Source organism: Pteronotus mesoamericanus, unplaced genomic scaffold (genome assembly GCF_021234165.1).
Source record: "Pteronotus mesoamericanus isolate MK-2021 breed Mesoamerican mustached bat unplaced genomic scaffold, CSHL_Meso_final scaffold_507, whole genome shotgun sequence".
Classification (NCBI taxonomy): Eukaryota; Metazoa; Chordata; class Mammalia; order Chiroptera; family Mormoopidae; genus Pteronotus; species Pteronotus mesoamericanus.
Genome location: NW_026555319.1, coordinates 8,903,707 through 8,931,067, shown reverse-complemented (window position 1 = coordinate 8,931,067; position 27,361 = coordinate 8,903,707). Strand labels below are relative to the sequence as shown.

The following is a 27,361-nucleotide window of genomic DNA, read 5'->3' as shown; positions in this document are numbered from 1 at the left end:
CTGAGTCTTAATTCTAACTGCCTGGCCGTGTGACCTAGAACTAGGTACTTCCACGGTGACTAGCCATCCTTGTTTGCGCAGACCGAGGGGGTTACTAAAGGTGCCCAAACCAGGGAAGCCCCAGGAAACCGGCATGGTGGTCCCCTGAGCAGTTTTCCTCTCTGAGCCTCAGTTTCCACCTTAGCACATGAGTTGAATTAGTAAGATCTCCCTGTCAACTCCCTCACTGTATATGACTGCAGGCAAATAGAGACATATATGAGAGCAAATCCAGAGGTGTATGTACGCACCAGTCAACAGTGCATGGAGACGTGTCCAGACCGCCCGCCCAGCGGGCCCCCACAGTACCTCGTGGGAAGGCAGGGCAGTGCGGGAACAGTGGTGACCTCTCTCCCCCTCCGGCCGCAGAATGAAGAGGGCCACGATGAGGCCGAGGAGTCGGAGGACGACTTCGAGGAGATGAACCTGTCCCTCCTCTCGGCCCGGAGCTTCCCGCGTAAGGCCAGCCAGACCAGCATCTTCCTGCAGGAGTGGGACATCCCCTTCGAGCAGCTGGAGGTCGGCGAGCTCATCGGGAAGGGCCGCTTTGGGCAGGTGTACCACGGCCGCTGGCATGGGGAGGTGGCCATCCGGTTGATTGACATCGAGAGGGACAACGAGGAGCAGCTGAAGGCCTTCAAGCGGGAGGTGATGGCCTACAGGCAGACGCGGCATGAGAACGTGGTGCTTTTCATGGGCGCCTGCATGAGCCCGCCCCGCCTGGCCATCATCACCAGGTCAGTCCCAGCGGGGCTCCCCGCCCGCGGCCCCCGGGCCCGAGCTCGGCTTCCAGGAGAGCTGAGGAGCGTGGATTCCGGCTAACTCAGCATCCTGGCAGATAGAGCGTCTCTATCTCCCTCTATCATTCACGGTTTTTGTGGTTTTGAGGTTTGTGATTCCAGAAAATATCCTTTAATGCTCATATTCTTTGGTAGAGCGCTGCATGGGGTGTCCAAAAACTGGTTCTCGATCACCCTGTGCCTCAAGTATTTGTGAAGCCACATCTCTGAGACTCACTTTTTCCATATGTGAATTGAGTGGATTAGACTAAGTCAAGGGTCTGCAAACTTCTTCTGTTAAGGGCCTAGTCATAAATATTTTCCGCTTTGCGGGTCATACAGTTGCTGTAGCAGCTACTTAACTCTGTCACAGTAGTGTGAATGCAGCCGCAGACACGATGTAAATGGATATACGTGGCTGTGTGCCAATAAAACTTTATTTGCAAAATCAGGCAATGGGCTGGATTTGGCCCACAGTTTGCCAACCCCTGGGATAAGATTCTGATGACAATTATTCTGGCTTTCACGAAAGCATCAGAGTACATTTGCAGGGCTTTACAATTGTTGTTTTAAATGTCGCGGATCCGTGGTCTATAGCTACGCAGGAGGGGTAGTTAGTAGAGAACTGATGTTAGGAAAACGTCAGGGGATAGGAACTTTCTTGGACTTGCTTTCTCTAATTTTGCCCAGTGACATGGGACATTGAAAAAATAGCTTTGGTTTTCGTTAAACAGTTGTGGAACAATCCTTTGGTGTGTTTTTACACTCTGGTATCTGCACCCTTCTTGCATTAGGACAGGCCAAAGCAGTAGCGTCCTGGGTACAGCCTGTCATGCCCAAGGTCAGTTAGGAGGCCGCGCCTTCTCATACTCAGCTCAAGCAATGATATCTCAAATACACAAGCTTCACACCTTGGCAGGTGCCATAGCAGGGGCTATGGGCTCGGGGAAGAACTGATATGTCTTTGATCTGTTCCTTTATGATACAAAGCCTCCTTGTGTCCCTTTATAAGACTGTGGTGGTTGGTAGAAGGTGTATGATTGTTTGTCATCATTGATTATGCAGATAATAGGTTGACTGGAACCCATGTGTCAAATGGTAAGTGTTTACAAAGGATTGGAGATTTAGGTATGTCCTGTCAACTCTTCTTAAACTGGTATAAAAATTGTGGTTCTCAACTCTTCCCAGGACAGAAGTGGCTCTCAAATAATCAAACCAGATAATATTCAGGGGCTGAGTGGTTCTGATTAGGTGAGTGTATCAGTAAGCTTTTGCCGAGTAACAAACTACCCCAATACTTCATAGTTTCTCACTATTCTGTGGACAGTTCTGTGCTGAGCCAGGCTCAGTAGCTGGGCTCTAGGATGTGCCTGTGGTCAGCTCACAGGTGAGACTCAGGGCTGGTCAGTGTTGGGTATGCTCCAGGTTGGCTGGCTGTGAGCTGGGGTGCCTTGGTTCTCTTCCACATGGCCTCTCATCCCCCAAGAGGCTGGCTTAGGCTTGTTCCCATACTGACCTCAGTGCTCCAAGCACAGCAACAGGTCAAGCCCTAATGGACAAGTGCCTTTCACATCTCTGTTTGTATTGCATTGGCTAATGTCCATTGGCCAAAGCAAGTCACATGATCAAACTCCATTCAAGACATGGAGAAACAGACTGCCGCTGAATGGGAGGATTTGCAGTGTCACATTGCAAGGACATGGATGCAGAGAAAGGGACATTCTGTGGCTACTCTTACAACCTATCAACACAAGACCCGCAGTTCCCTTTCTTACCCAGGGTGCATCATCTTCATGAGCAGGCACTCAGTAGCCCTTTGCGTTTGCCCGCTACGTCCCTGCCAGTCTTCTCCCCTAACTTTCTCCCCGGTCAGTTCCCTGCCTTCTGGCCTGCTAATCCCTCTTTTTACATCCTCAAATTAGAAATTTGCAATCCACTGTCTTCCCTCCTTTGCCTGACCTTTCTAAGCCCTTCCTGCCCTCCGACTTTTTCAGCATTATCAGTGGAACCAGGGTACCCAAGCCTCTCTACCCCTTCTCCTAGGGCTGGCTAATTGGAAATAGATGGGTTCAGTTAGCAGCCATCCTTGAAAAATAAGTGGCCATTATGAAAATGGGTCTCTCCATCCTACAAGCCAGCTGTGTTTGCGGCCCCTTTTCTATTATGTACAAAATTCTGAGCACCACTCCCCCCCCCCCCAAGCACCATAACTGCCTGCAAATTTCACAAATAGCGCAGCCTTTTCCTGGCACCGTGATAAAGGCTCTGCAGCATTGGGACATATAATTGGTCTCTGAAGTGTTTTGATATTTTGCGCAAAGAAGCCAGATGAGCCCCCAAAGAAGTGGCATTTATTCCATATTACTGTGTCATTATATATTTACCTTGGGGGGCTCTGTGCACCCCAGTTTCCCATTTAGCATCATCCACTTGTTGGCCATCCAGGTTTCTTATCTGAACGCTCAGTTTGAAACCAAATATTTGAGTAATTTGATTAATCACTTGCATTCGCACAGTTGGCTGGCAGAGGTGGACGGTTGGATGGTAGCCAACCAACTGGAACAATTTTTGGACTCTGGATTTATTTTACAGAGAACATAAGACCAGATAATTACCTGGCACATTCTGGATAAATTCACAATGGCGTGTTCTAGCCAATTACTTAGTAATTATCATCGAAGTTAACAAGTATTTCTAAGATTAGCTTCCTTGTAATGCAATGTGTAGGGCTCTTGGAAAATGAGTAATCACCAACTAGTTACCCAACTGCTATATCCCCAAATGCAATTAGCAGGATTGCTAAATCGTTTCACAATTGGGTCATTATGAGATAGCAAAGCTATCGACAGTCTGTACAATAGCTCATTTTAAAAACTCCAAATGGAATTTGAAAGCCAATAAAGATATAGTTGAATGAAAACACCTCTCATCCTCCCCCCTTGCTGGGCAGGAGAAGGCCTTGCAAAGAGCTGTCCAGGCAGGGGTACAGCAGGTGCAAAGGCCCTGAGGTGGACGTGTTTGAGGACCAGAAGGAAGCCAGGGTGGCAGTAAAGGCCTCCAAAGTGCAGGTAAAGGCACGGAGATGGTCCCAGCGCAGTGGGAAGCCCGCGAGAGACTTGGAACTGGAGCTGCTCACACCATTCTGGAGGCGTCCCAAGGGCCGGGCGGCCACCCCCTCTCACACCTGGCGAGTTGGTTCCACGCGTCAGAACTCAATCGGTGGGCAGCAACGATGGCAGCAGCGCGGCTGGGCCCTGATGGGCACAGCAGAGCAAATGGGGCCCTGGGATGTCCCGGCTGCCAGGGCGGCATTGCCCCCCATCCCCTGGCCCCTGTGCGGGGCTTCAGGAAAGGCTCCTGATGCTTCAGGGAGTGGGAGGGAGCAGGACTTCAGGGGGAATGTGAATGCCTTGTCACGACAGAGGGGTTTGGGCTGCTGCGTGCTCCAGGAAAGGGCAGGAAGGAAGGGCAGGATTCCCCTGCTGTTCGCAGAAGAATTTTCTAAATTTCTCACTTGGCGAGCGTTGTCAGTCCCTTTGCCCAGTGCCTGAGCCTGAATGCAATTTCACGGTCATGGGGGGTTGACTGTTTTGCCCACATGCATGCGACCTCCAGCCCCCAGCCGACTCCCAGTAGTAACGAAATCCCCCTAAGGCCTCATTTGCACACCATTTTACATCTGGTCCATATCAGGAGCTGTTTAATAGATTATTTATTTCCAATTCCCAATAAGTTCCTGTTTTTCAGGCTTTCAAATAGAATAGCGCCAAGCTGCTATATTTGACAGGCAGGCAAATGGGGGGCCCTGCCTTCAGCTAAGACCGTAACCCGATGCCCAATTGAGATCTCAACTTGCTTTTTCTGTAACTCTGTGCTTGTGGTCCTTCTGATTATTCCTCCTTCAGGCCAGTTTGATTGTCCTAAATATAACATGCAAGAGTTGGGGGCCCTGAGCACATGAAGATTACGTTCACCCGTCATCTAGTGGAATTGGCTTCCTTTTATGTTCAAAAAGCTGAATTGCTTTCCCTTTATAAAGTGCAGCTGAAAAGGTTTTTTGTCTGTGGCTGCCTTTAATTGTGCTGGAATGTAAAGCGTCCGGGACTTTTGTGAAGGAAGGGCTATAAATGTACTGCATCATCATTATTATTATTATTAGCATCATCTCATGTACATCACTTACGCCTGTTGGTAAATGGTCATGTGACTGGCAGAGGATTTGCATGGTGAAGACTTTGCCACTGGACACCACTTGCCTTGACTCTTTCAAAAGATTCCGAATTAGCCTGTGTGACATCTGACATCGCTTAAAAAGTAACTTTTGTGTCTTAACAACACAAGTGATAACTCGTTTGTTACTGAAAATGCAGAGCCGCAAAAAGAAGTGAAATTCACCCATAATGTTTCCAGCCAGAGAGAATCACATTCACATTTTGTTGTCTATCCTTCCAGAAAGTTTCCGTAGTGTACAGCAGGTCCCCAAGGCCTTTAAATTATAATGTTGACGACATGCCCTAGGAACTTAACTCTTGTTATATCAGTTTGCCTATGGTAAACGTGGTTTCGTGTCCATTGGTACGCTTCAAGTCACAGAATATATGCACACTCACAGTTTGAATGTGCCAGGGTAATGGTAGCTGCTGTAACAAAGCAGCCTACAACCATTAAGCGGCTTAGTACAATAGAAGTCCATTTCTGGCTCATATAATAGATTGTAGGTGCCTTTTCTTCATGTGGGGAGGGATCCAAGACCAACCCCATCTTTTGGAGTCACCTGAATCTCAAGAGTTCTCTGCTACTAGCTGAGGGAAGAGTAAAGAGCTTGGAAAGGCACATGGGAGGTTTCCCTGAGCCATGATTAGAAGTGGTGTGTGTCGTTCCTTTCCTGTGGCCTGGGTTGGCATGGTCGCTTACCCCACTTGACCACAAGGGAGGCCGAGAAGGAGCTCCTGGTATCCCTCAGGTGGACTTTGGTGGAGAGCTCACAGCTCTGTGACACACAGCATTTATGGATAGATCCTCTGTCCTATTGAGGATTCATCAAGAAGCCCTATTTTCACTTAACACTATATGTATGGACAGTACTTTTTTTAAAATGTTAACTTTATTGCAAATTTCTTTACTGTTTGCCTCAGTTTCCTCATCTATAAAATGGGGATAATATTGATCTCTCTTGCAAGATAGGGATAAGAATTAAAGAACTTATATAGAAAAGCTATAACCTAACACCTCCTGTAACTGGAGATGCTTGATACTTTGCATCTCCTAGTTGCTGTAGTAATAATGATGATATTCTAACAACGGTGATGACGGCAGTAAGGACCATAATAGCAGCAATTAGGAGAAGTAGCATATTTCCTCTAAGTTGCCCTTGGCACTACAAACAGCAGGTGTTTTGTGTTTATTAGAATATCAAATAATACGAGGCGATGGCTGTGGCTTGACTGCTCTGACTTGGGTCCCAGCTCCTGGCATGTATGTTAGCCAGATTACTTAACCTCTTTAAACGTCAAGACATCCGGGAGGAGATGTTGAGTAAGGAGCTGGATAGACTGGCCTCAAGCTCATATGAAAGGTTGGGGCTGGAAATAGCTCGTGGGTGAGTCATCGGCAGAGAAGCGGTGATTGGAGCTGTGGGCTTCCATGGAAGCTGAGGTTATCCAGCGGAGAGGGGGCGGGGGGGTCACCCGAGGACGGAGCCTGGTGGGTCGGAACCTCCAGCGTCGGGTGGCCTGGTGGGGAAGGGCCACCAGCACAGGGGACCGGGAAGAAGCAGGCTGGGCAGTCGAGGTACCTGGAAGAGCGTGGGATTATGGAACTAATCCACAGTGGCTCCCATCACGTCACGTCACTGTGTTTTATTTTCCTCAGGCACTTCTAGCGAGAAAGGTTACAATTCTTTGTTCCTCGATTTGTTTGCGTCTTGTCTCTCTTCCCAAATCCCCTCCCCCACCCAGAGAATAATCCCCAGAAAAGCAGGGACCTCAGGTATTTGACTCACCGCCTCATCCCCAGCCCCTAAAATAGTAGGTCCTTCTTAAATACTTGTTGAATAAATGAACAAAACTTTCCAAAAATACATTCACACACGCGGTCACAGCCCTCTCCTCTAGGCGAGCGTAGCAGCCACCAAGGAGTGGCGGTGTTTACCCCGAATCACTGAGAAATGAGTGGGGCCTCAGGGACACGTGGCACAAGCCGGGGGGAGGGTGGCTGTGGCGTGTGGGATAATTAATGGGGATGAAAATAAAAAAGGGGTCCGCGATGCGATGTGAACGATGATAAGACAGGTAAGAGGCTGCGCGGTTTCGGAGCATTGGCCCCACATTTTCATCATGGGCAAGGTCCCGTGTGGGATGGCCTCTGCCCCCACGGAGCTCCCCGACAGACCAGTAACTGAATGATGCTCAAACTGTGTCATAATCTCTGCAGCAGGGTCCCGGGGGGGCTGTGGGATCCTGAACTGGCCCCTTATTCAACCAAAGAATTGGCCAGGTGGGTAAGTATTGGCATTTCTTATAAAAGGAATACCATATGCAAAGGGCAAAGTGGGAGGTATCAAGACTTGGGGTTGTTGGTGGGGGATAGTCATGAGCTTGAGTTTAGGGTCCACCTGGGGAATAGCGAGAGCTACGAAGCTGGAGACAATCTCCAGGGAGCAAACCTGAGGAGTTTAAGCAGAGACACGATCCAGCCCAGTTTGCGTTTTAGAAAGCCCACTTTGGGGCGACCCCTTGTCTTAGGAAAGCTTGCGGCAGGGTGGTCGCTGTATTTCCCTCCTCCAAGAACGATGTGGACAGTTGGTGTCGAGCCTAAGCAAACATCAGCGGGAGCCCAAGCAGGTCTGCGTGCCCAGGGCCCGAAGAGGTATTTGGTGTGGCTCCCTGCGGGGAGCATGGCAGCGCACTGGCCGTCCTTTGGAAAGGAAGACGTTGTTCAACAGCTTTCCCTCTGTACCCGAGCTAAAAATAGCCAGCAGCACTGCCATGTTTCGAAGGCGAGAGTGGGCAACGGCAGGCCCCTAACGTGTGTTCCAGCAACCGCACGATGGTCTCCTCAGCATCGCTGGCAGGCGGTGGTCAGAGACTCGGGAGTGTACATGTGGCTTTGTGGAGAGAGGCGAGATTGTCATTAAAAGCCTGTTCTCTGCATCTGATTAACCTGTGTGGAAACACTGGGTTTTCTGCATTTTCTGTCATTTTTACAACCCTCAGAAGTGGGTCCCAATCAACTCTTCATTTCTAGAAAAGGGAATAGAGAGACAAGGCTCTATGCCGAAGGTCTTAAAGCTAGGAAGGGGCAAGAGTCGAACCCAAGACTGATTCAGAACAAAATCCATATCAAACCATCCTTTTGTTCTCTTTCCCATTTCATCCATACGCAAGTCCATCCCTTTTTTATTCTTTTTTTTTTTTTTTATGTCTTAGACCTTTCACTTCCAGGTCCCCTCCCCTGGGGGACCACAATGGCTGGCCTACCTCTGAGTCATTTTCATTCTCCAAACCAACAAAATTGCCTGGCTTGTAACTTGTTGAGTCGCCAACAGGTGCCAGCTGAAACCTGGCCTTGGGCCCCCTCTCGCCCTCTCGCTGCAGCGACTGCAGGGTCTGTGAGTGGGCAGGGAGGGGGAAGTGTTGGATCAGCCTGTTTTCGCTGCCCCGGGAACTTGCCGGCCTTGGGGTTCAGTTTGGTGCATTCCCAACCTCATTCCAGTTGCTTGGGCACTGCTCATCTTCTGCTTTGTCCCTGCCTGATCGTGTTTAAGATAATTAAGCCCATACATCATATAATAAATAGATATTGACTCTTTGTCACGGAGTCTATCAGGATTGATCGACCACTGGGATTACTGCTTTCCTCAATCAATGGGGAGCCGGGGGGATTAATAAATCTTGATAATGACTGGCAACAGGAAAATCAATAGGTACATTAATATATGCATGGGGAGCACGTATCTTTGAATGTGAAATAAGAGTTTGTTTTGGAAGCAGAGGGGAACAAGAGAGAAAGGAAGGAGAGAGAGAGACTGTCGGCACCCTTTGGCCCAAGCACGGTACCTCGTACACAGTAAGGGCTCATCGATGTTTGGTGAACTGCAGAAATCCAAGCAGAGGTTTGCTTGGAAAACAAACTGTATATAGGGTTTACTTTTTTAGTTCTCTGGCTGTCTGAGTACCCAGAAATCCCCTCTGCCCACGGGTTGTGTCGTGGTTATGTCTGGCCTCCCAGGGAGAAGGAAGGAAAGGAGGGAAGGGCTGGATGTGCCGGTGGGTGGGAGAGGGGAGGGAAGAGGAGACCTGGCTGTTTAGGCGCTGGCCACCCTTACTGAGGAAGAGATTCGAAACTACATCAGGTTCCAGGAGCTACGTGGAGAGTTTGACAGGCGTTTTGAGTGTGAGGGGTGTAAGTCTTTCAGGGGACAGTGGTCATTTAAGTAGGCATTTAGAAACATCGCTGTTCAGAGGGGATCTCTAGATTGGGGATGTAACACTGGGAGCCGTCTGTGTTGTGAGGATATTAGGAGCCATAGGCCTGGGGAAATGGCCCAGGGCAGTGCTTCTCAAACTTGACCCTGCGTTAGAATTCCCTCGGGGGCCCAGTTCCACCCCCAGAGCTCCTGATTCCATGGCTCTTGGAGGGGGGCCTGAGGAACTGCATTCTTAACATGTTCCCAGGTGATGCTGCTGAAGGTATGGGGACACCACATTGAAAACCAGTGGCCCTGGAGCGAAAAACCGAAGTGAGAGGTGGACAGAGTGTTCCCGCAAGGAAGACTGATGAGAAGGGACCAGAGAGTAGGAGGAAAACCTGGAGAGACGGTTGTCCTGGAAGCCTGGGGCAGACAGCGTTTCAGCAAAGGGGTGTGGCCAGCAGCTCAGAGGTTGGTGTAGAAAGGACCGACAGGATGCCATTGGAAAGTATCCCTCGGAGCTTTTGCAGCCTTCACAGTTTGTTGGCCTGTGGTTTACACCTACTCGCGGACTTCCCTATTTACCTGCCCAGTGACACTGGACAGCCCCACCTGGGGTCCCAGGTGCCTACCATGTGCATTTCCAGGTTAGGGCTGAGGTTCAGGCAAGAATGGAGCTCCTCACCCTTCCAAGCGGAAGGGCGATGCTAGTGACAGTCATCGGAAGGGTCTGAGGCACAGCTGGAAGATTCATTCCTAGGAACAGTTCCCAACAGGAAGGAGCTGGGGTTCATCACAATGGCTGTGCAGCGTCACTGAGGCTGGAAGGCGTCTCCTTCCCGGGAGATGTTCTCTCTGGGCCCTGTGTGGTATTGTTCTCAAAGCCTGTCATTGACCATTCAGCCAATGCTATCCTTTACAGATAAGGAAGGGAAGTTGATTGCTTGGTTGAAGCATTTTTAATATGAAAGAGGGCTTTGTTATGATATGGTATTCTGAATATTTATTAAGGGGAACTGTATTGATTGAGCAGCTACTACTTGCTGAGTTCTGTGCTCAGGACTTTATAGATGTTGCTTCTTGAATTGCTGTCCCCATTTTACAGAGGAGGAGCCTGGACTTAGGGAGAAGATGTGGTTCATCCTAAGATATACAGCTGGTATGAGCTGTTCTGTGTCATCTTAAAGATGAAACTGATTCTTTCTTTGAACATTCTTTTTGGCCATTCTCCAAAACCCTCTAGGATGACTTTGGTAGCTCACTGTCATGGTCTGGTCACCTCTTTTACTCTTGGGTACAGAGTAAAATTTATAGGACTTTCTTCCAATATAGAAATTTTAAACTGGAAAAGAAAAGGGTCTTGCATATCAAAGTCGAGCTTCTGTGTGGCACCCAGTGGCTGGCATTGCGGGTCATCAGAAAATACAAGCCGATAGTCCCACAAATAGCCTGTGGGGAAAAGTTTGGTTTACCAGTTGTCTGGATCTAGGTAATTAGGTGGTGCAGATCCGTCACCTGGAGTTTTTGTCTTGTACTGGTAGTCATTAGGCCTTTCTGAGCCTCAGTTTCTGCATCTGTGTAATGGAGGTCATAGTAACCCCTATATCTTGTGGGATTATTGTAAGGATTAGGTGAGTTCATGCATATAAGACACTGAGGACGGAGGCTAGCATGGCTCAAGTGCTATGAAGGTATTGGCATTTGTTATCGTTGGAGCTACTATTACTACTAGCCCTGCCCCATGGGTGCCCAATGGAGGTAACGTAAATACAATTCATGTTCTGTGCTGTAATAGAAAGAATGGGGAATATGGAGTTAGGAGTCTTGAATGACGTTAGGAGCCTTGTCTTTTGCTGGCTGTGTGACTTGGACAAATCACTTCACCTCTCTGAGCCTGTCTTCTCATGTGTAAAATGGGGCTAACAGTGCTTATTTCCCTGGGTGGCTTGGAGGAACAAATGAAATGGCAAAACTGAAAACTTCATAAGGTGACCAGGTGCCATGAGCAAGAGGGCAAGTCCCCAAAAGGAGTCACTCATGTACGTTGTATTTTTCCACAATGCCAGGTTTATTAGCAGAGACCTCCCCAATAAGCCAGTAGAGTCACACGCAGGTTACACATAGACATGGGGACCTTACACAATAGAAGTGAGCAGAACAAGTGTAGGGTACAAAGTCCTGGTCACTGGCAGCATCTGCAGGGAGAGGTGAGCGTCAGTCTCATACCAGGTGGCTACAGCGGCAGCATGTGTCCGGTGGAGTGGAAGTCCGGCAGGACTCTGAGTGTGACCCATGGCCTAGCCAAGTTTACGCGGGCCGGTGGTTAGAGCTGTGAGTTCCTGTGGCCCCCCCGGGGTGGAGGCCCCACTCATTTCGGGGTCCAGATGGAGTCCTTATCCGAGTGTCCAGACTGGTGGTGTCGGGCGTTCCTGTTACATCCCATCACCTCGGTCAGGGCCTGGCCCTGGACGTGACTGTCACAGCTGACAGTGACTCCATAGTGGCTTGTCAAAGGTGTCCGGAACATCTCTGCTCTCGCTTTATATACCAAGATGAGAGAAACGTGAGATAATTGAAAGATTATATAACAATAATAGTTCATGAAGGATTGACTGTATGTCTAGTATTATGCAGAGCACACTGACTCTTCTCAGCTACCAGGGGAGGCTGGCGCTTTTGTAATGGTGCTGCTGAGATGTGAACTCACGCCTGCTGCCGTCAAAGCAGGTTTACACAAGCGCTTCAATGGTGAAGGGAATTTTCTGGTTGAATTGGACGGGCAGGTGGCAGTGACCCAAGTTTAAGGTTGGGACTGCCGCTGAGGTATCCCACAACCAGTCCCCTCTTCTTGGGGCTCGGGCCCTTCAGTGGTCTCTGGGGGAGAGACTGTCCTCATGCTGGGAGTGACCGATGAGAAGCGGAGCCCGCTCTCCCTCGCCCTCTCATCACCTTCTCCCTTTGGCAGAAACAAGTGCTGTCATTGATGAGTTACTCTTGCCTTTAATCAAAAGATTCATCTCCGAGCCCTCTTCAAAAAAGGATTCGCGTTCTTCCAGTTGTTCAAAAGACCCAGAGGCTGCCAAGTGGGGACCAGATCAAGGCTCTTCAAAGGCGAGGAAGGGGTCACACCGTCTTCAGAATTTCCCAGCCAAGGCCTGTCCCTCTGAGATGGTTATTGGCACAGTCCTTTGGGACTTTGAGGCACAGATCAAGGATTCTCAGGGGGCTTGTTTGGAAGAACGTGTAGACCATTGAGGACTGTCGGAGCATCTCCGTCACCCGGGTCCGATCTCTCTCCAAGCAGCAAGGGCTGCCTCTGACAGTTTCTCAGAAGTGGAGATGCTGCGCGATGGCCCGATGCGTCATTGCTCTCTGTCCCGCTAACAAACCAGCCTCTCTGCTGCTCATGCAGCCCGTCCTCCTGCGTGGCCTCTGCATGCTCCGGCCTCTCCTCCCTCCCGCCTGTTTTCATTCTTGATGCTGGCACATTCCTAGGGTTTGTTTATCACCTACCTATGGAGTTAGAGATGGAAAACAGGCGCTGTTTACAGGGCATTCAGAGGGATCTCTTTCTAGCTCCCAGTTTCCTTGTTTATGAAATGATTACAACATACTTTAGCCTTGGCTGGATCATTTACCTCCTTGTTTGGAATTGGGTGACCTGAACTGAACCTTTAGGAGTAGATGACCACTCATCCATCCACCCATCCGTTTTCTCACCAATTCATTCATTCACCCACCCCCCTTCACAGACCCATATACCCACCTATGTACCTACCCACTCTTCTCCACCCACCAGTCCTCCATCCGTTCATCCTGTTCATTCTCCCATCCATCCATTCTTCCCATCATCCATCCATTCAGCCTTTACCTACTCAGGTACCCATCCCTCCATTCATCAGTTCACCCTCCCACCCTTTAATCCGTCCAGTCAGGCACCCATCCGCCCACTCACGAGTAATCTAGCCATCTAGCTATTCAGAAAATAGTAGTTGAGGGCCTCGTCTCTATTAGGTACCGCTAGTTGCTTGGAATGAGTATTTGGGACTTTTCTTCTGGGATGTAATGCAGGCAGACAGTAGGTCATAATTAAAGCGAGCTCCTTGAAGCGAGGCAAGGTGGCAGGGCAGAGTAGTCAGCATCATTCGGGTATCTCTGGGTTAGAGCCCACAACAGGTACACCTATGGGAGTATCCATAGGTGCCAGCAGACTACGCATCTGTGGAAATGAACCATGGGTCACAGTCTCGCATGTGAAAAGAAAACAAACCACCCAAATGAAAAACCTGGCAGCCAGGCTAAAGGAATCGGAATCATCTTTGCCTTCGTGTTTCCTTTCTTTGGTTCTAATATTCGCAGATGAGCATGGAAGCTGAGACCCTGGTAACAAATGGAGAAGGAGAGGATAGTCAGAGGGTCGTCTCGGGCTGCAGAAAGTGGGGGAGGAGATGGCAATTTAGTCGGCTCGGCTCGGAGGTAGCTCAGCACATTTTCCAGAGGTTGGGAGTGGGGTGGGGGCTGCAGACTAAAAAGGCAGGGCTATTTACTGCCTACTCTACACCCCATTAAGTCCCAACTCATAATAATTTATCAGCAGCAGGCTGGGGTTTACTTACTCGTTATTTATAGAGAAAGTGTTTGCTAAGCAAATCAGTAGTTCAAACAAGATCATGGGGGGTAAGTTGAACCACTCAAGGAAACCAAGCAGAGCAAGAGCCTGCAGGCAGAGGGAGTGGCGGGTGCGGGGTGGACACTTGCCGGTTTTAGTGGTTCCTGCCATGCCATTCAGAAAGCTTCGCTTCACCTTCAAATGCTCTCCCTCCAAGAAACAGGTCACCACGTGAATTTTGGGGACACAAACATTCCGTCTCTCATAGGCTCCAGGGAGTTCTGTTCTTTGTCCAGAGTTCCCTGAGTGTGAGCGACTCAGGTGGAGCAGGTGGGTGGCTCTGATGAAGAACATAAAGGCCCGGAAGCTGAGCGCCTGGGCCGCGGCCGGGGAGGGAGGAGAGGGTCGCCACGTGCTGGCTCCAGAGTTCGGCTTAAACACTGAACCTCCTTTCCTCGATATATAAGGAGGCTGCCTGTCCCCATGCACTCACAGTGAGGCTGAAATGATGGGCTAGCTTCCGCACGGGTGGGGAGGACAGGGTAGGGACTGATGTGAGGTCAGGACTTCACTTCTGAGCTGGGTCAAATGAATGGTCTGGCCGGTCCAAGCTTTTCTTATATAGGGTCCCAGCCCCAGGCCTGGGCACCTGCTCCCACCCCCCGCACCGCCCAGAGTGTCCCCTTGGATGTCGAGGTGGCTGGGCCTTTGCTTGTTCAGCTCCCTGCATCTTTGCCCTTGAAGCTTTGCAGACAGAAGTTAGAGTCCCCCTGGGATGTAAAGAGGCCCGCGAGGGCAAGATTCACCGGGAAAACACTGGGAAGGAGCTCTCGGTGCCTGCAGCTAAGAGCTTTAGGGAGAGAAAGAACCCCGAATGAACTTGAGTGACGAGTTGCATCCATCTCTGAGAAATCGGCACAAACTTACATTTTGTTCCTGCACCTTCTAAACTGGGTTTGGAGGAATGACAGGACTCTCAATTGAAACAGATTACCAAAGGAAGGCTTGGCGACTAATGGAAATATTCGTAATAGGATTACTTGGAGTTTTCATCTTTCCCATGAAGATGCAACATTGTCACGTGACAACCTTTTGGGGCACAGAACCTGTGTTTTTAATCTCTCTGGACATTTATTTTCTGTTTTTAAATGATTGAGAGGTGAGGTCAATCCCTGGGGCGACCTGCTTTCTATCTGTGAGAGGCAGGAGAAAGCTATTAACAAAAACATGAAATTGAATCTCACCAAGCCCGGGTTCCTGTTCGTCGCTGGTTCTTTAAAATCGCTGTGCTTGCCCAGTTAGGTACAAATGGAGGTGCTGGTGGGCGTTTGGGAAAAAACCTCACCTCCTTTCGGGTTTCCCTGGGGAGGCTTACTATACGTTTGACCCTACCCAGAATATCTAATTTTTGTTTATTTTGCCATCGTTACTTTCTCTGTCCATTCTTTTCGTCATTATGACCTCAATGAGTTTTGTACTTTGAGGCCCACCAGTTAACCCTAATACCCAATATTTATCAAGTGCTTTCTATGTTCCAGTCAATAACCTTTCACAGGTTCCATTAGTCAAGACGAGAGGCTTATGCCGCAGTGACAAACAACCCTAAAATCTCCGTGGCTCCCTCGGAGTTTGATTCTCAAATGAAGTTCCCATAGATTGGGCAATGCTCAAGGGCAGCTGTCTTCCATGCAGTTACTCAGGGATCCAGGATATCCTAATCTTGTGGCTCCATCTTACCATCATGTAGCCTCCATGGTCACAGAGGCACAAAACAAGACCGACTGCAGATCCAGCAAAGGAAGTGACAGGGATCACTTTTCATTGGCCAGAACTGGTCACATGGTGCTGCATAACTACCAATAGGTAGGAAAGTGAAGTGTCCTGTGAGCCCAGGAGGGGGCGTTATGGAGTAGAATTTGTTGAGCACAAGGCTTTGTCTTAAGCAAGAGTTTTCTCATTTAACCCCCCGCCCCATACCTGTGATGTGGGGCCGGATCTGGAACCCCGTTCCATCTAACTCCAGAATCCGAGCTCTTAGTACTCTCCCAGTGCTACTCTCCTCCCCATCAGTCCCATCTCTTTATCACTCTCTTTTTCTGTTTCTGCCTCTAAAAGAAACCGTTCCTCCAGCATTTCCCCCTTCCTCTGGGGGTGAGGAAGCGGTAGTTCACGTTCATTTCCCTCCCAGTGGTCCCCCCGGTCCTTCTGCCCCCCCAGCCTGCCTTAAATCCCCTGGAGCTTCTCGCTTACCCATGCAGCCTCGAGTGCGAAGGACACAGTGTCCTTCACTGCCAGGCTGGCAGAGGCCTGGCGTGTAGAAACGGGGGGAGCTCCTAACCTGGCTGACAGGGCTGTGAAATTAGGGATTTCTTTCTGTTTCCCAGACCACGGCTCCTCTGCAAATAAATGCAACAGGAAGCAGTGAGTGAGGATTTTTGAGAACTTCCAGGTTTTTTTTCTTTTTTAAACAACTTTGTTGATATAGAGATGATATAGAAATACCATAAAATCTCTTCATGTAAACTGTCCACAGATGTCACTGGCTTTTAGTATATTTACAAAATTGTGTGGTTGTCGCCAAATGTAATTTTAGAACTTTTTATCGCTTTAAGAAGGAACCCTGTACCCATTAACAGTCGCTCCCCACCCCGGCTCCCCATCTGCCCCTGGCCACCTGAGCTTCCAGATTTCAGACACAGACTCGATGCCTCCATGGGAGCACTGCAAAGGCCAGGGAAGACACAGGCGCAGAGCGCTCGCTGAGGGCTGCGAGAGGCCATGGCCAGCCCTGCAGTTGCCATGAGCGTCTCTGAAATGCTGCCGTCCCCGGCTGCAGTCACAGACAGACATAGATGTACACGTTAATGCAAAGACATCCCCCACACATGGACGCACATACAAAAATATGTACACATACATGTACTACATCCATGCACACAGAGAGGCACTGGCGTCCATAGAAACAAGAATGCACAGATGTATGTCCATATACACAGACATGTCATGCCTGTGGCTTTTGATCCAGCTACAGTGACCCTCTGTGTGGTGGCAGCAGGTCAGGTGACTTCCCCCTGGTCTCCCAGGACAAGCCAGTGGTCTGTAAGGAAGGTATTCCAAAGCGATTTGGGGCTTGCCTCACTGGGATGAAGAGTTGTCCAGCTAATGTGCCTGGGCCTGCTTGGGAAGGCCGTGTTTGGGTGCGTGTAGGAATTGGGGCAGAGACTCGTGGAGAGGAAGCAGTCGGAGACTTAGAAACACGGAAGTCGTGTGATGTAGGTTGATGGTGCTTCCACTGTAGAGTTGCAGCCTGTCTGGCGTGGGCCTGTCCCGCTCTGGGGCCCCTCTCCCGCCGGGTGGCAGCCGCAGCTTAGCCTGTCTCCATTGGTGTACGACACAGGATTGCAGATAAGTTCCTGGCTGGCATTCACACTGGCCCTAGTTCCCTGTCCTCCTCCCTCATCCGCCCAACTCAGTCCCAAGCAGAGCTTTGCCCCTGCACCTGCGACATTCACTGGCACTTTTGTGTGTGCCGCCTGCCTTGCCCAACAGAATTGGCATCCCCACACCTAGCACAGTGCCTGATTGGGTAGGGGCTCTGGGAGTGCTGGCTCGATGCAGGCATGGACAGATGCATAGCTGAATGAATGAATGTATGAATGAATGAGTGAATGAATGACTGGGTGAGTGAGGAATGAGTGAGTAAGTGAATGAATGGAAAATCCACCTGGCCTTTACCACACTCACTCCCAATGCAGAGGAAAATGGTGCTATGTTGCGCAGCTCTTTTAGTTCTAGCAGCCCAGTTTGTTGACTCCCCTCGGTTTCTTGGAACGCAGGTCAACAAACATCTTCTGCAAAGAGCCAGACAGTAAACATTTTTGGCTTTGCCCTCCGGTCTCTGTCACAACTCTTCAATTCTGCCATTGTAGCAGCAAGCCATCCATAGACAATACACAAACAAAGTGTGTGGCTGTGTGCCAGTAAAACATAACTTGTCCACACGGAAATTTGAATCTCTCGTAATTTTCACATCATCAGATATCATTCTTCTTTTGAATTATTTTAACTTTTATCTAAAGGTATGAAAACCACTCTTAGCCCATGGGCCGTACAAAAGCAGGCAGTGGGGCTGGGTTTGGCCCGTGGCCATAGTTTGCAACGCCTGTGTTAGAAGCCTGGCTCTAGCAGACCTGTGTAGGTACCTACACTCTTCCAAATTCCCTGCAAAAGAATGTGGACCATAGGCTCGCTGGGGCTGCATTGGGGTGGCCCAGTGCCAGAGGCCTGCTCAAAAAGAGGGAGCTGGTGGAAGGGGCTTGGGGCAAACTGGGGCCAGATCCCGCCTCTACGTCCTGGCTGAGAAGGGGCCTGGGCAGGTTATTTATTTCCCTCCAGCTGTTGCTTTATTGGAGGATGAAAGTTCCCCGCCAGTACAGGGCTTGTCTCAGGAGCTTGGAAAATGTTAGTTCCCGCGTCTCTGAGCCCCTGTTCTTTCCACTTCCCCGAGAGGCCGTGGTTGAGAGGAAGAAACTGGTGTCAAACAGACTGAGGGTAGAATGCCGGTTCCATCCCCTTCTGTCTTAGCTGCATGAGCTTAGCAAATGACATCACCTCTCTAAGTCCCAGTCTCCCCATCTGAGAAATGGAAATGACACCTCCTTAGCGGGGCTGAGCTCAGGAGAGCAGCTGCATGAGATCCTCCATGTGACACCCTCGGCAGAGTGGTCATGGGCAGGTTCAACAAATGGTATCTGTTATTCTTAGGAGGCAACGTGGTTCTGTGGCTGCAAACAGAGATTTAGCCGGGACGGGTCTGGATCAAGCCAGGCTGGGCCACTAGAAGCATGACCTTGACTAGTTCTATCATCCTTCTGTGCTCTGGTTTCCCCGTATCTTCCGTGAAGGAGGTGGACCTGAATTCTCGAAATTTCTCTTTTCTCTTTCTCCGTGGCCAGGGAGGGTCCATGCTCAGGTTCGTTCCCAGCGTCGGCCAGGAGGGCAGGACTCTCCCCTCCCTGTCTCATTCCCCTCTGCCCCTCCCCCCAACCCCGCACCTTGTCATTTCCCTTCACCCGCTTGGGCCCTGGGTCCCGTGGACGGAAAGGACACAGCCGTTTGGGGCTGTGAGCACCACAGATCTGTCTGTCCCTTTTCCTTTCACCAGCCACACAGTTACTTTAAAAAATCAATAGGAAATTGTCATCCTCAACAATTTCCTGAGCTTTTCCAGGGAGAAGGTTGCTATTGGAACTGGTCACTTGCCACATGCCCAGACTTGATAAACCCCATGCAGAAGACGGAGCAAAAATTACTTCCTGCCCTCAGAGAGTCACAGCCAGAGGACCTTCTGAGCAAGTGTGAGCTCTGCGGAGTAGGAATTCGGCTCAGATTGTACTTTCTCATTTCGGTTTGTCGCCAGTTCAATATTTTCCAAACCGTCTGCAGCATGAATGTGTGTCTGCTTTCATTTCAGTCCGACTCACAGGTGCTCTTTTCCTCTCTTTTTTTCCCCCTCATTTTATAAAAGTAACACGTGCTTATGGGAGAAAAATTAGAAAAGAGAGATAAGCAGCAAGGGAAAAAAAAAACTTGTCAAGCTCCTAATTCACTACCTGGAGTAGTTCTGCTAACACCCTCAGAGTCGATCCCCTCTGTGGATTTTTAATGCATATAAATTAGGTACTATGTATATACTTTCTTAAAGACAGTAATTCAGTCTACTACTAAGCTTTTTTTTTTTTTTAAATGTGGTTCTTGTCAGGGAGCAACAAGAATTGATATGCTTCCCAGTCTCCAACCCTGGAGGGTAGGGCCAGTGTTCTGTTTGGTGTTTTGATACCTACCAGGTGGTGCCTGGAGCTGGGAAGCGTCTGGAAGCTTCATTGCTGCTGCCATTTGGCTCAGGGCCCGTTCCGCGCTCTCAGCCATTAGGGGAGAGACCTGCCTTGTCATAAACCACAGCTCTTCCAGCGGCAGTGGGCAGGGGGAAGGCGGGAGGTGCGGAGCCACTCGCACCTCGGTCCACTCATTCCAGGAGCTGTGCCCAAGCGCCTTCCTGGCCCGGCTGCCTGTGTGCTGCCCAGGCCCTTGCAGACCCGCACCCTCCCGCCTCCTCCCCCCGGATGCCCTAGCCCTCTTCAGGCCGCCTTGCTTCTCTCTGAGTGACAGTTAGGGATTCCCAAAGAGAAGCAGCGCACAGCAATGAGGCCAGCGTGGACCGGCCCTGAATTTGGAGGGTGGAAGGAAAGGTCTAGCGCTGGGGGCGGGGTCCTCAGCTCAGCTCAGAGGACAAGCAAGGTTCCTCGAGGTCACGCCGCCTGCGTTGGGCTTGGCCAGTTTCTCCTTGGCTAAATCATCTTCTCCCGGGGGTCTTAGGAAATCCTGGAAAGATGTGAGGATTCGAGACCTGGACTCGAATCCTGACCCTGTCGCCTGCTCACTGGGCCTCTGGGTAGGCTGCCTGAGCTTCCGGCACGTGGGTTTTCCCTGCGTGCCCAGTGCCTCCCCTCCCAGGAAGGCTGGCGTTCCTAGTTCTCGGCTGAGGGCCTTGTGGAGAGAGCCCCACGAACAGAGGAGGAAGTTCTCTGCTCCAAGCTAGTGTTCAGCACCTTCCTGACCCTTATTTGCTAAACTTTTTTTTTCCCTTAAACAAAAAGCAGAGGCCTCAACCTCAGGTCATTGGGCAGGCCACAAGGCCATGCTAGGATTTAATTTTGTTTTTTTAATGTGGGTTTTTTTTTAAATTACGTTTATTTTTATTTTTATTCAGAGCTACAGATTCTGGCTTTTTACCTGGTAGTGATAGAAGGTAATGACCGAAAGTTTTATAAACATCCACTTATTTTTCAAAGGCAATGCATCTGAGGAAAACTAACAGCAAGTGATAAATAATACGAGTTGGCTGATCTGGTAAAATTCTCACGGTGGTTCTGAAATGATTGCAATGTGAGGGATACCAAGTGAGATGCTGGGAGAATATGCTGCAAAGTCAGGGAGGGGCCTGTCCCGGGATGCCCTTGGACAAGGTCAAGAAGAACAGGTCTTGGGTGGTGGCTGGACCTTGCAACGCGACAAGAGGCAGAGGACCAGCCAGGCTACGGGTTCCTGGAATGTCTTCCCGTAGTGAGCTGGAGGCCCGCACCATCCCGGCTGACAGCCTCTGCTCTGGAACCCTCCCTCCCATGCAAAGCCCAGACCAGGCAGGGCAGAATGTCACCAGAGGCCCAGAAGCATGGGTCACAGCCAGCGACAGGAGCACCCCCTAATGGGAGGAACCTCCATCCCAGATCTTCAAGTGTCCAGAGCAGCGAGCCCTTGGTCCCTGCCCTTAGCACAGTCGGATCTGGCTCTGGAGAGAAGCCTCCAGTAAGACTGAGAGTCTAAGCTTCCTTTCCCCGCCCCACTTCTCAGAGCTTTGCAGCGATGTCAGGGTGAAGGAGGGCAGTGGGTATGCCTTTGCAAAAACTAAGCCTCCCTCTCCTGGGCAGCCAGGCTCCTGCTTTGCCTATTTCTATGCCTGGCAGGCTACCGTCATTTTTCTCATGCCTGGGACCCGAGCCTTCCCCAACCAGCCCGTTTACTTAATGAACTCTATAACTCTTCATTTCCTGGACGCATGTCGGGTTAAGCAGGTGGCAGACAGCTGGCATTTCTCACTTGCTTTCTGGCACTTCCCATTTTTATAGGAAGCTAACCTGGCACTTTTTATTATAAAGCCCTGGAGTCCCAAGGTTTAATATCTTCAGTGTTAGATTCATGGACGGCTTGGAAGTTCAAGATCGCCTATGGCTGGAGTTCGATGGAGGATGCAACCTGTCGCTTGGCATGGGATTTATTTGCTTAAGGGAGGGGAAAAGAGTGGAGGGCAATTAAGTGGGATTTTGAGCTTTTAAAGGTGGGGAATGCCTAGAAGTCAGCAAGTGGACCAGGGGCGGCAAATCCCTTCTGACGGAACCCAGTGTGTTTAAAATGACATCTGACTTTGAAACCAGCTGCTCTGCAAGCTCAAATCAGGCAGTGGCAAAGTCCCTTTGGCCATGAACGGTCACGCCTCCACTGGTTCTGAGGATCAGGATGCGGGCACCCTTGGGAGGCCATGCTTCAGATGCCTCCCCACCCATAGTTACAAATGCAGGTACCGTGAGCATCTGCACGGCAACGCCCGAAGGCCGAGGGGGCACAGAGGTGGCAGCTCTGGGCTGATAGCCAGTCTGTCTTCAGAGGTGGCTGCTTTCCCCCACCCCAGGGCACACACCTTCCCCATCATTCACACCAGCCCGGGGACCTGGGCGTGATGGTGAGGAGTTTGGAGGAGGGAGAGGAAGTGGCCACCACGTGCTTCCAGATTTCTGTCCCAGCCACTGTTTCAGCAGGATGAGTCAGCTTGGGCAGAGGCCCTGGGAGACAAACCTTCTAGATGGTTTTATTTCATTGTTTCTGATGGCCTCCTTATGGCTGCTTTACAACAAATGTCTTACATGTGCTGTGCCATCTCAGCCAAAAAGCTCCTGGTGTCGCCTGGGATGCAAGTTGAAAGATGTCCTTCCAGGAGCTTCCTGAAGGGGCCGGGACTGGGAGGGATGGTGACCTGCAGATAGGACACAAAATTCCCAGATCTGGCACCCCTTCTTGGAGAAGCATGATCTTTGTTGCAGCAAGAGAGACTGAGAGGGAGGGAGGGGCAGAGGAAGTGCGTGTGTGTACACATGTTGCGTGCATGTGTGTGACTCCTGCCCAGAAGCTGGAGAGCTGCTAAATAGACCCTCGAGTCACCAAAACACCTTCTCCTGACCTCCAGGCTGAGGCGGGCCGGCCCTGTTAATCTTCAGTGCCACAGGTGTTGTCCGTAGCGGCATTACAGCTGCCATTTGCTAGGGGCCTATGACATGCCAGGGTCTCAGAGAAGGTGAAGAAGCAAAGGAGGGCTTAAGAGCATCAGCGCCAGAGCCAGGCCTCCTGGGTTCAGGCAGCAGCTCCGCCTCACAGCTCTGAGCTGAGGCTTCCTGACCTGTGAACTGGGGCCAGTCCCAGGTGTCATTAAACCTAATGCCATCAGTTAGAATAGGCACCATTTATTTTATGTACTCCAAAGAAATATGGTGTCTGTGAAACTGACCTGTCAGTGAATGCAAGACGTTCTCCTTTCAGAGATGTTCAAAGGCAAGGAAATATATAGGTCTTAGAATCAATGGAATACGGTATGAATACTCACTTCGTGGGGTTCTGTTGTCACTGTCATCCCCGTTTCACAGATGAGGAAACTGAGGGCAAAGTCACTTCCTGATAGCACCCGGCAAGTAGTAAATGGTAGAGTTGGGACTTGGCTGCGTGTCTCTTGAATGGCCAAAACATCACGCCCAGTAACTGGGACCCACACCGCAGAGGGGAAGGTGAGAAAGGTCAGGAGCAGACTGATCCCGGCGGTGTGTCGGCGAGCGGGGCCTCCCCGCTCGGAGTCTCCTCACCCTCACCTGTGAGACAGGTGAGAACGGGGACCCTTTGGGAGCGCCGGGCGGACTCGTGCAGGTGCGCGAAGCCTCCTGCATGTGCTCGGTAAGCCTTCACCCTCTCCTCCCCGCCCTTCCCCACTGCCTACCTGCAAGTGGCTTTTAGGGCACCTGCGGGAGCCACAGAAATCCCGGGCTCAGAGCAGTTGCTATGGACACTGGAACTGACTTGGCTGGATGATCCAAGCGCCAGCCACCCAGGCCACCTGCCCAAGGCCTGCTGCTGCTGAGAGCCCAGCCCTTGCCGTGCACCTGCCGCTGGGACTCAGCCCCGATAAACACCTGGGCAGGCTGGAGCTCCTAACTCCCCCGCAGGCACTGCCCCTGGGGACAGCGGGGGGTCTACAATGGATACACGGGGCATCCATGTTGGCTTCGATTAACTTTTAAATTTCAACATCATGTATTAATTTTTCATGATTTTCTTGCTGATTTTGTAAGTAAACTTTTTTAAAGGATAAAATACCTGCCAAAGTGTCTGGATCCTGAGGGGCCAGCCTGATGAATTTCCCCTGAGTGCATCTCTATATAACAAGCTCCAAATCAAAACACAGGACTTCACCTCCTGCCTTTTCCTTTTTTGTCTGCTTTTGTATTTTGTATCAGTTCAGCCTGAATCTTGTGTGTCTGGCTTCTTTTGCTCACCATGTTTATGGACTTCATGGTATTTTTTTTCCTGCAGCTAGCAATGGTTTGTTGTACAGTGCAATATGACTACAGTATTTTGTTATAAGGATATATCACAATTTATCCATTTTTCAGTGGATGAGCATTGGGGTGGGTTCCAGTGTGGGGCTATTACAAAGAGGTTGCTGTTAGCATTCTGGAACATTCTAGTACATGTCTGTGGGCGACTATGAGTATGCATGCCTTTCGGGTGTATGCCTGGTGGACGAATTGCTGGCTGTGGGTTATTGTTTATTTCACATAGATGTGCCGAGCTGTGGTCGCACGTACCACTTACATCCTGCCAGTCCGTGCTAGTTTGTGCAGTGGTTCTAGATGCCGTAAGGTCAGGAGAGGAGCAAAGACATGAGCCGTTGCTGGTGGAAGTGAGGCTGCGAGCCAGGGAAGAAGATGAGGATGGACATTTGAAGGCTACGACTCGTGTGTGATTTTCCGGGGCAGGAGGGCCTGAGAGCCTTGGAGCCTTTTGCAGTTGTTTGCCCTGCCGGCTGCAGTGCGGGTGGTGTTTTCGCGGCTCTGGCCTGTCACAACTGTAGGTGGCTGTTTAAGAACGGAGTATCCAGGGGAGGGAATCCACCCACAGCCCTCGCCATCTGAGTATTTAAATGTCAATACGGCTAATTGGCTGCACAGCCCACCCCACCTCCAGCTGTCCCCCAGCAGCCACAGCAAACACACTGCCCGGGTCACCAATGGGGGGACAGCCTTGAGTCATCCTGTCTGCTGCCTGCTGACTTACTGGGCAACTGAGACAGGTGATTCAGCCTCCCCGGGAGTCAGCTACCTCGAGAGCGAGCTACCCCGGAGTCGGCTACCCCAGGAATCTCACCTTCGGCAGGTGAAGAAGTAACTCTTTGTCAAAGATCATGAGTTAGCATTCTAGGTGGGTGAATGGATGGCTAGAGAAATAATAGATGCCATGTTGTGTATAAATATATAATTTATATGCATTTGCACAAGAGTGTGTGTGTGTGTTGATTGATCACTTACTACCTCTCACAGTAGGGAGCATGTCCTGAGTACTTACTTCGTGTTAGACGTGAAGAGGTGCCTACACCTTGATACCTGATCTCATGTGATACTTTTTTTTTTTTTTTTTTTTTTTTTTTTGCCGAAAGGGGGGGGGGGGGGGGGGTGTGTGGGGTCTTTTTTTTTTTTTTTTTTTTTTTTTTTTTTTTTCCTTACTTTTGGCCCCTTCAATACTCTTAAGAACCCTAGAAAGCAGGCATCACTAACTGCATTTTACTAACAGTGACATTAAGGCCCGGAGAGGTTAACTCACCTGCCTGGGGTCACACAGCTGGGAGCTGACAAGCCAGGATTCTAACCCTTAGAGTCTAACTTTAGGCCTTTGTTCCCCTGACGCTGTGTTACACCCCTGACCAGGTGCCAGGCATGGTACTCAGCTCCATTTCTCCTTCTGTCTGTAGGTATCCTCAGTCCCTTTAGTAGATGAGGAAACCGAGGGCCAAAGAGGTTAAGTAACCCACAGAGAGACACACAGCATGTACGGAACAGACTGGGATTCAAACTGAAACCCTCTGATACCAGATTCTAACTTCAACCCCGCTATTGCAGCCAAGCCTAGCACACAGCAAGGGCCCTGTGAATATTAATACTAAAGCAGTGGATAAAATGCCTGCAGTATTTCAGCAATAATATCATAGATGAAAGAAAAATTCACACCCTTATTTCAACATAGATGGAAAATTAACTTCCCTAATGTCATCCCAGCTTCCTGCAGCCAACATTAGGTACTATGAGCTAGGCATGGCACTGGGGGCTGGGAATGCTCTGGTGAATCTAGAACTCCCTCCCTCCCTCCCTCCCTCCCTCCCTCCCTCCCTCCCTCCCTCCCTCCCTTCCCTTGTTAATTCAGTTTAGTGAGTGCCTGGCATGTGTGTGCCAGGTATTGGGCTCTCTTCAGGGGAGAAGGACAGATGAGCATGCCAGCAGCTAAGTAAGAAGGTGTTACGGTCACTGCATAATGTCCTTTTTCATCTTGTTGTTCATCCTAAACCACTGGTCCTGGAAATGAACTCAATGAGGCTGAAAATAGTTTGAAAAGCCCTCCATCTAGACAGGCGTCTGGTTTGGGGGGAGTATTATTGGTGTTTACACACTTCTGTCTAAAGGCTCAAATGCATCATTTGCTGACGGTAATTAGTATACATCAGCCACCGCGTTGCTGGTCTTTTATCACCGTCTCCACAAACCACGGCTCCTGGCGAGTGGGAGCAGCTGGGACGAGTGGCTGGCAGAATGCTGTCTGAGTGGTGTCTGAGGACCCCATACACGGCTTGTTTGTGCACAGCTTTCCACCATGAGACCCTGGAACAGAGGGGACGTGGCTAGATTCTGCAGGTGTCCTTGATGGCGGGGGGCGGGTGGCGGTGGTGAAGATGCTGAAGAACCCAGAAGAACTTGCTCCCAGACCCACATCCCGGAACCGGGTCTGTCCCAGGCTTGCTATCTCATAGGATTCTTAGAGGCGTGGCCACAAATCCACCCTATTACATGTTACTTCTAATAACCGTGTGGGTCACCCTCATGTTAACAGTTGCCAACAGTGTCTCTTGTCCGTTTGCTTTCCAGCCTCTGTAAGGGACGGACCCTCTATTCGGTGGTGCGGGATGCCAAGATCGTCTTGGATGTCAATAAAACCAGGCAGATTGCCCAAGAAATTGTGAAGGTACCGTGGGGTCTGGGGCCCCCTCCCTGAACCTCAGAAAGACGCTGCCCTTTCCTGAGACTCATGTTCTGGCTTCAGACCAATAGTCTGGGCTTAAAAGAAATTAGACTTGACTTGAAAACTACCAGGCCATGTGTATGTAAGAATTTTGCTGAGGTTTGACCATTAGGGATGGTCTGTCGATGTTTGATTTCTATCTAGCACCTCATCATCATGATAATTGGACGTGCACAGGGACCAGAGGGAACATTCTCATTGGGATCCTTTACCCCTCAAGTCCTTGAATTCCCGGGCTTGTTAGCCAGCTCTCTCTGTAGCTGCTGGGGAAACATCAAATTGTTGGGTGTTGTTTGGGATTAAAACAAACAGGAACATCCTGTGTTTTTTCTGGCACCTGCCTCATAAATCAGTTATATTCAGCCTTTTATGTCCATTGAAGAGTCAGGACTGAGGTGTGAGAAGACACAAAAATGTAACTTCTCATAAAGGCAAAAAAAAAAGTAGACATTCACCCTTGAGCTAGACCTCCAATAGGTTGTTCTCCGTGTCCTTGGTCATCGGGTCATGATGTGTCCCTTGAGGACCGCAGTGCATGTGGCCGGGGCCCAGGCTAAGGAGGCTTAAGGGACAGGTCTCCTG

At 50.1% G+C, this 27,361-nt stretch overlaps 1 protein-coding gene across 1 annotated transcript in view; it reads left to right on the top strand.

Annotated features, from left to right (window-relative positions):
• KSR2 (kinase suppressor of ras 2) overlaps window positions 1-27,361 on the top strand; it is a 269,609-nt gene that overhangs the window by 231,243 nt on the left and 11,005 nt on the right. The window contains exons 14-15 of the mRNA XM_054594298.1: window positions 409-776; window positions 26,626-26,722. Of these exons, the coding sequence (XP_054450273.1) occupies window positions 409-776; window positions 26,626-26,722 (465 nt within the window). The remainder of the gene's footprint in view (window positions 1-408; window positions 777-26,625; window positions 26,723-27,361) is intronic.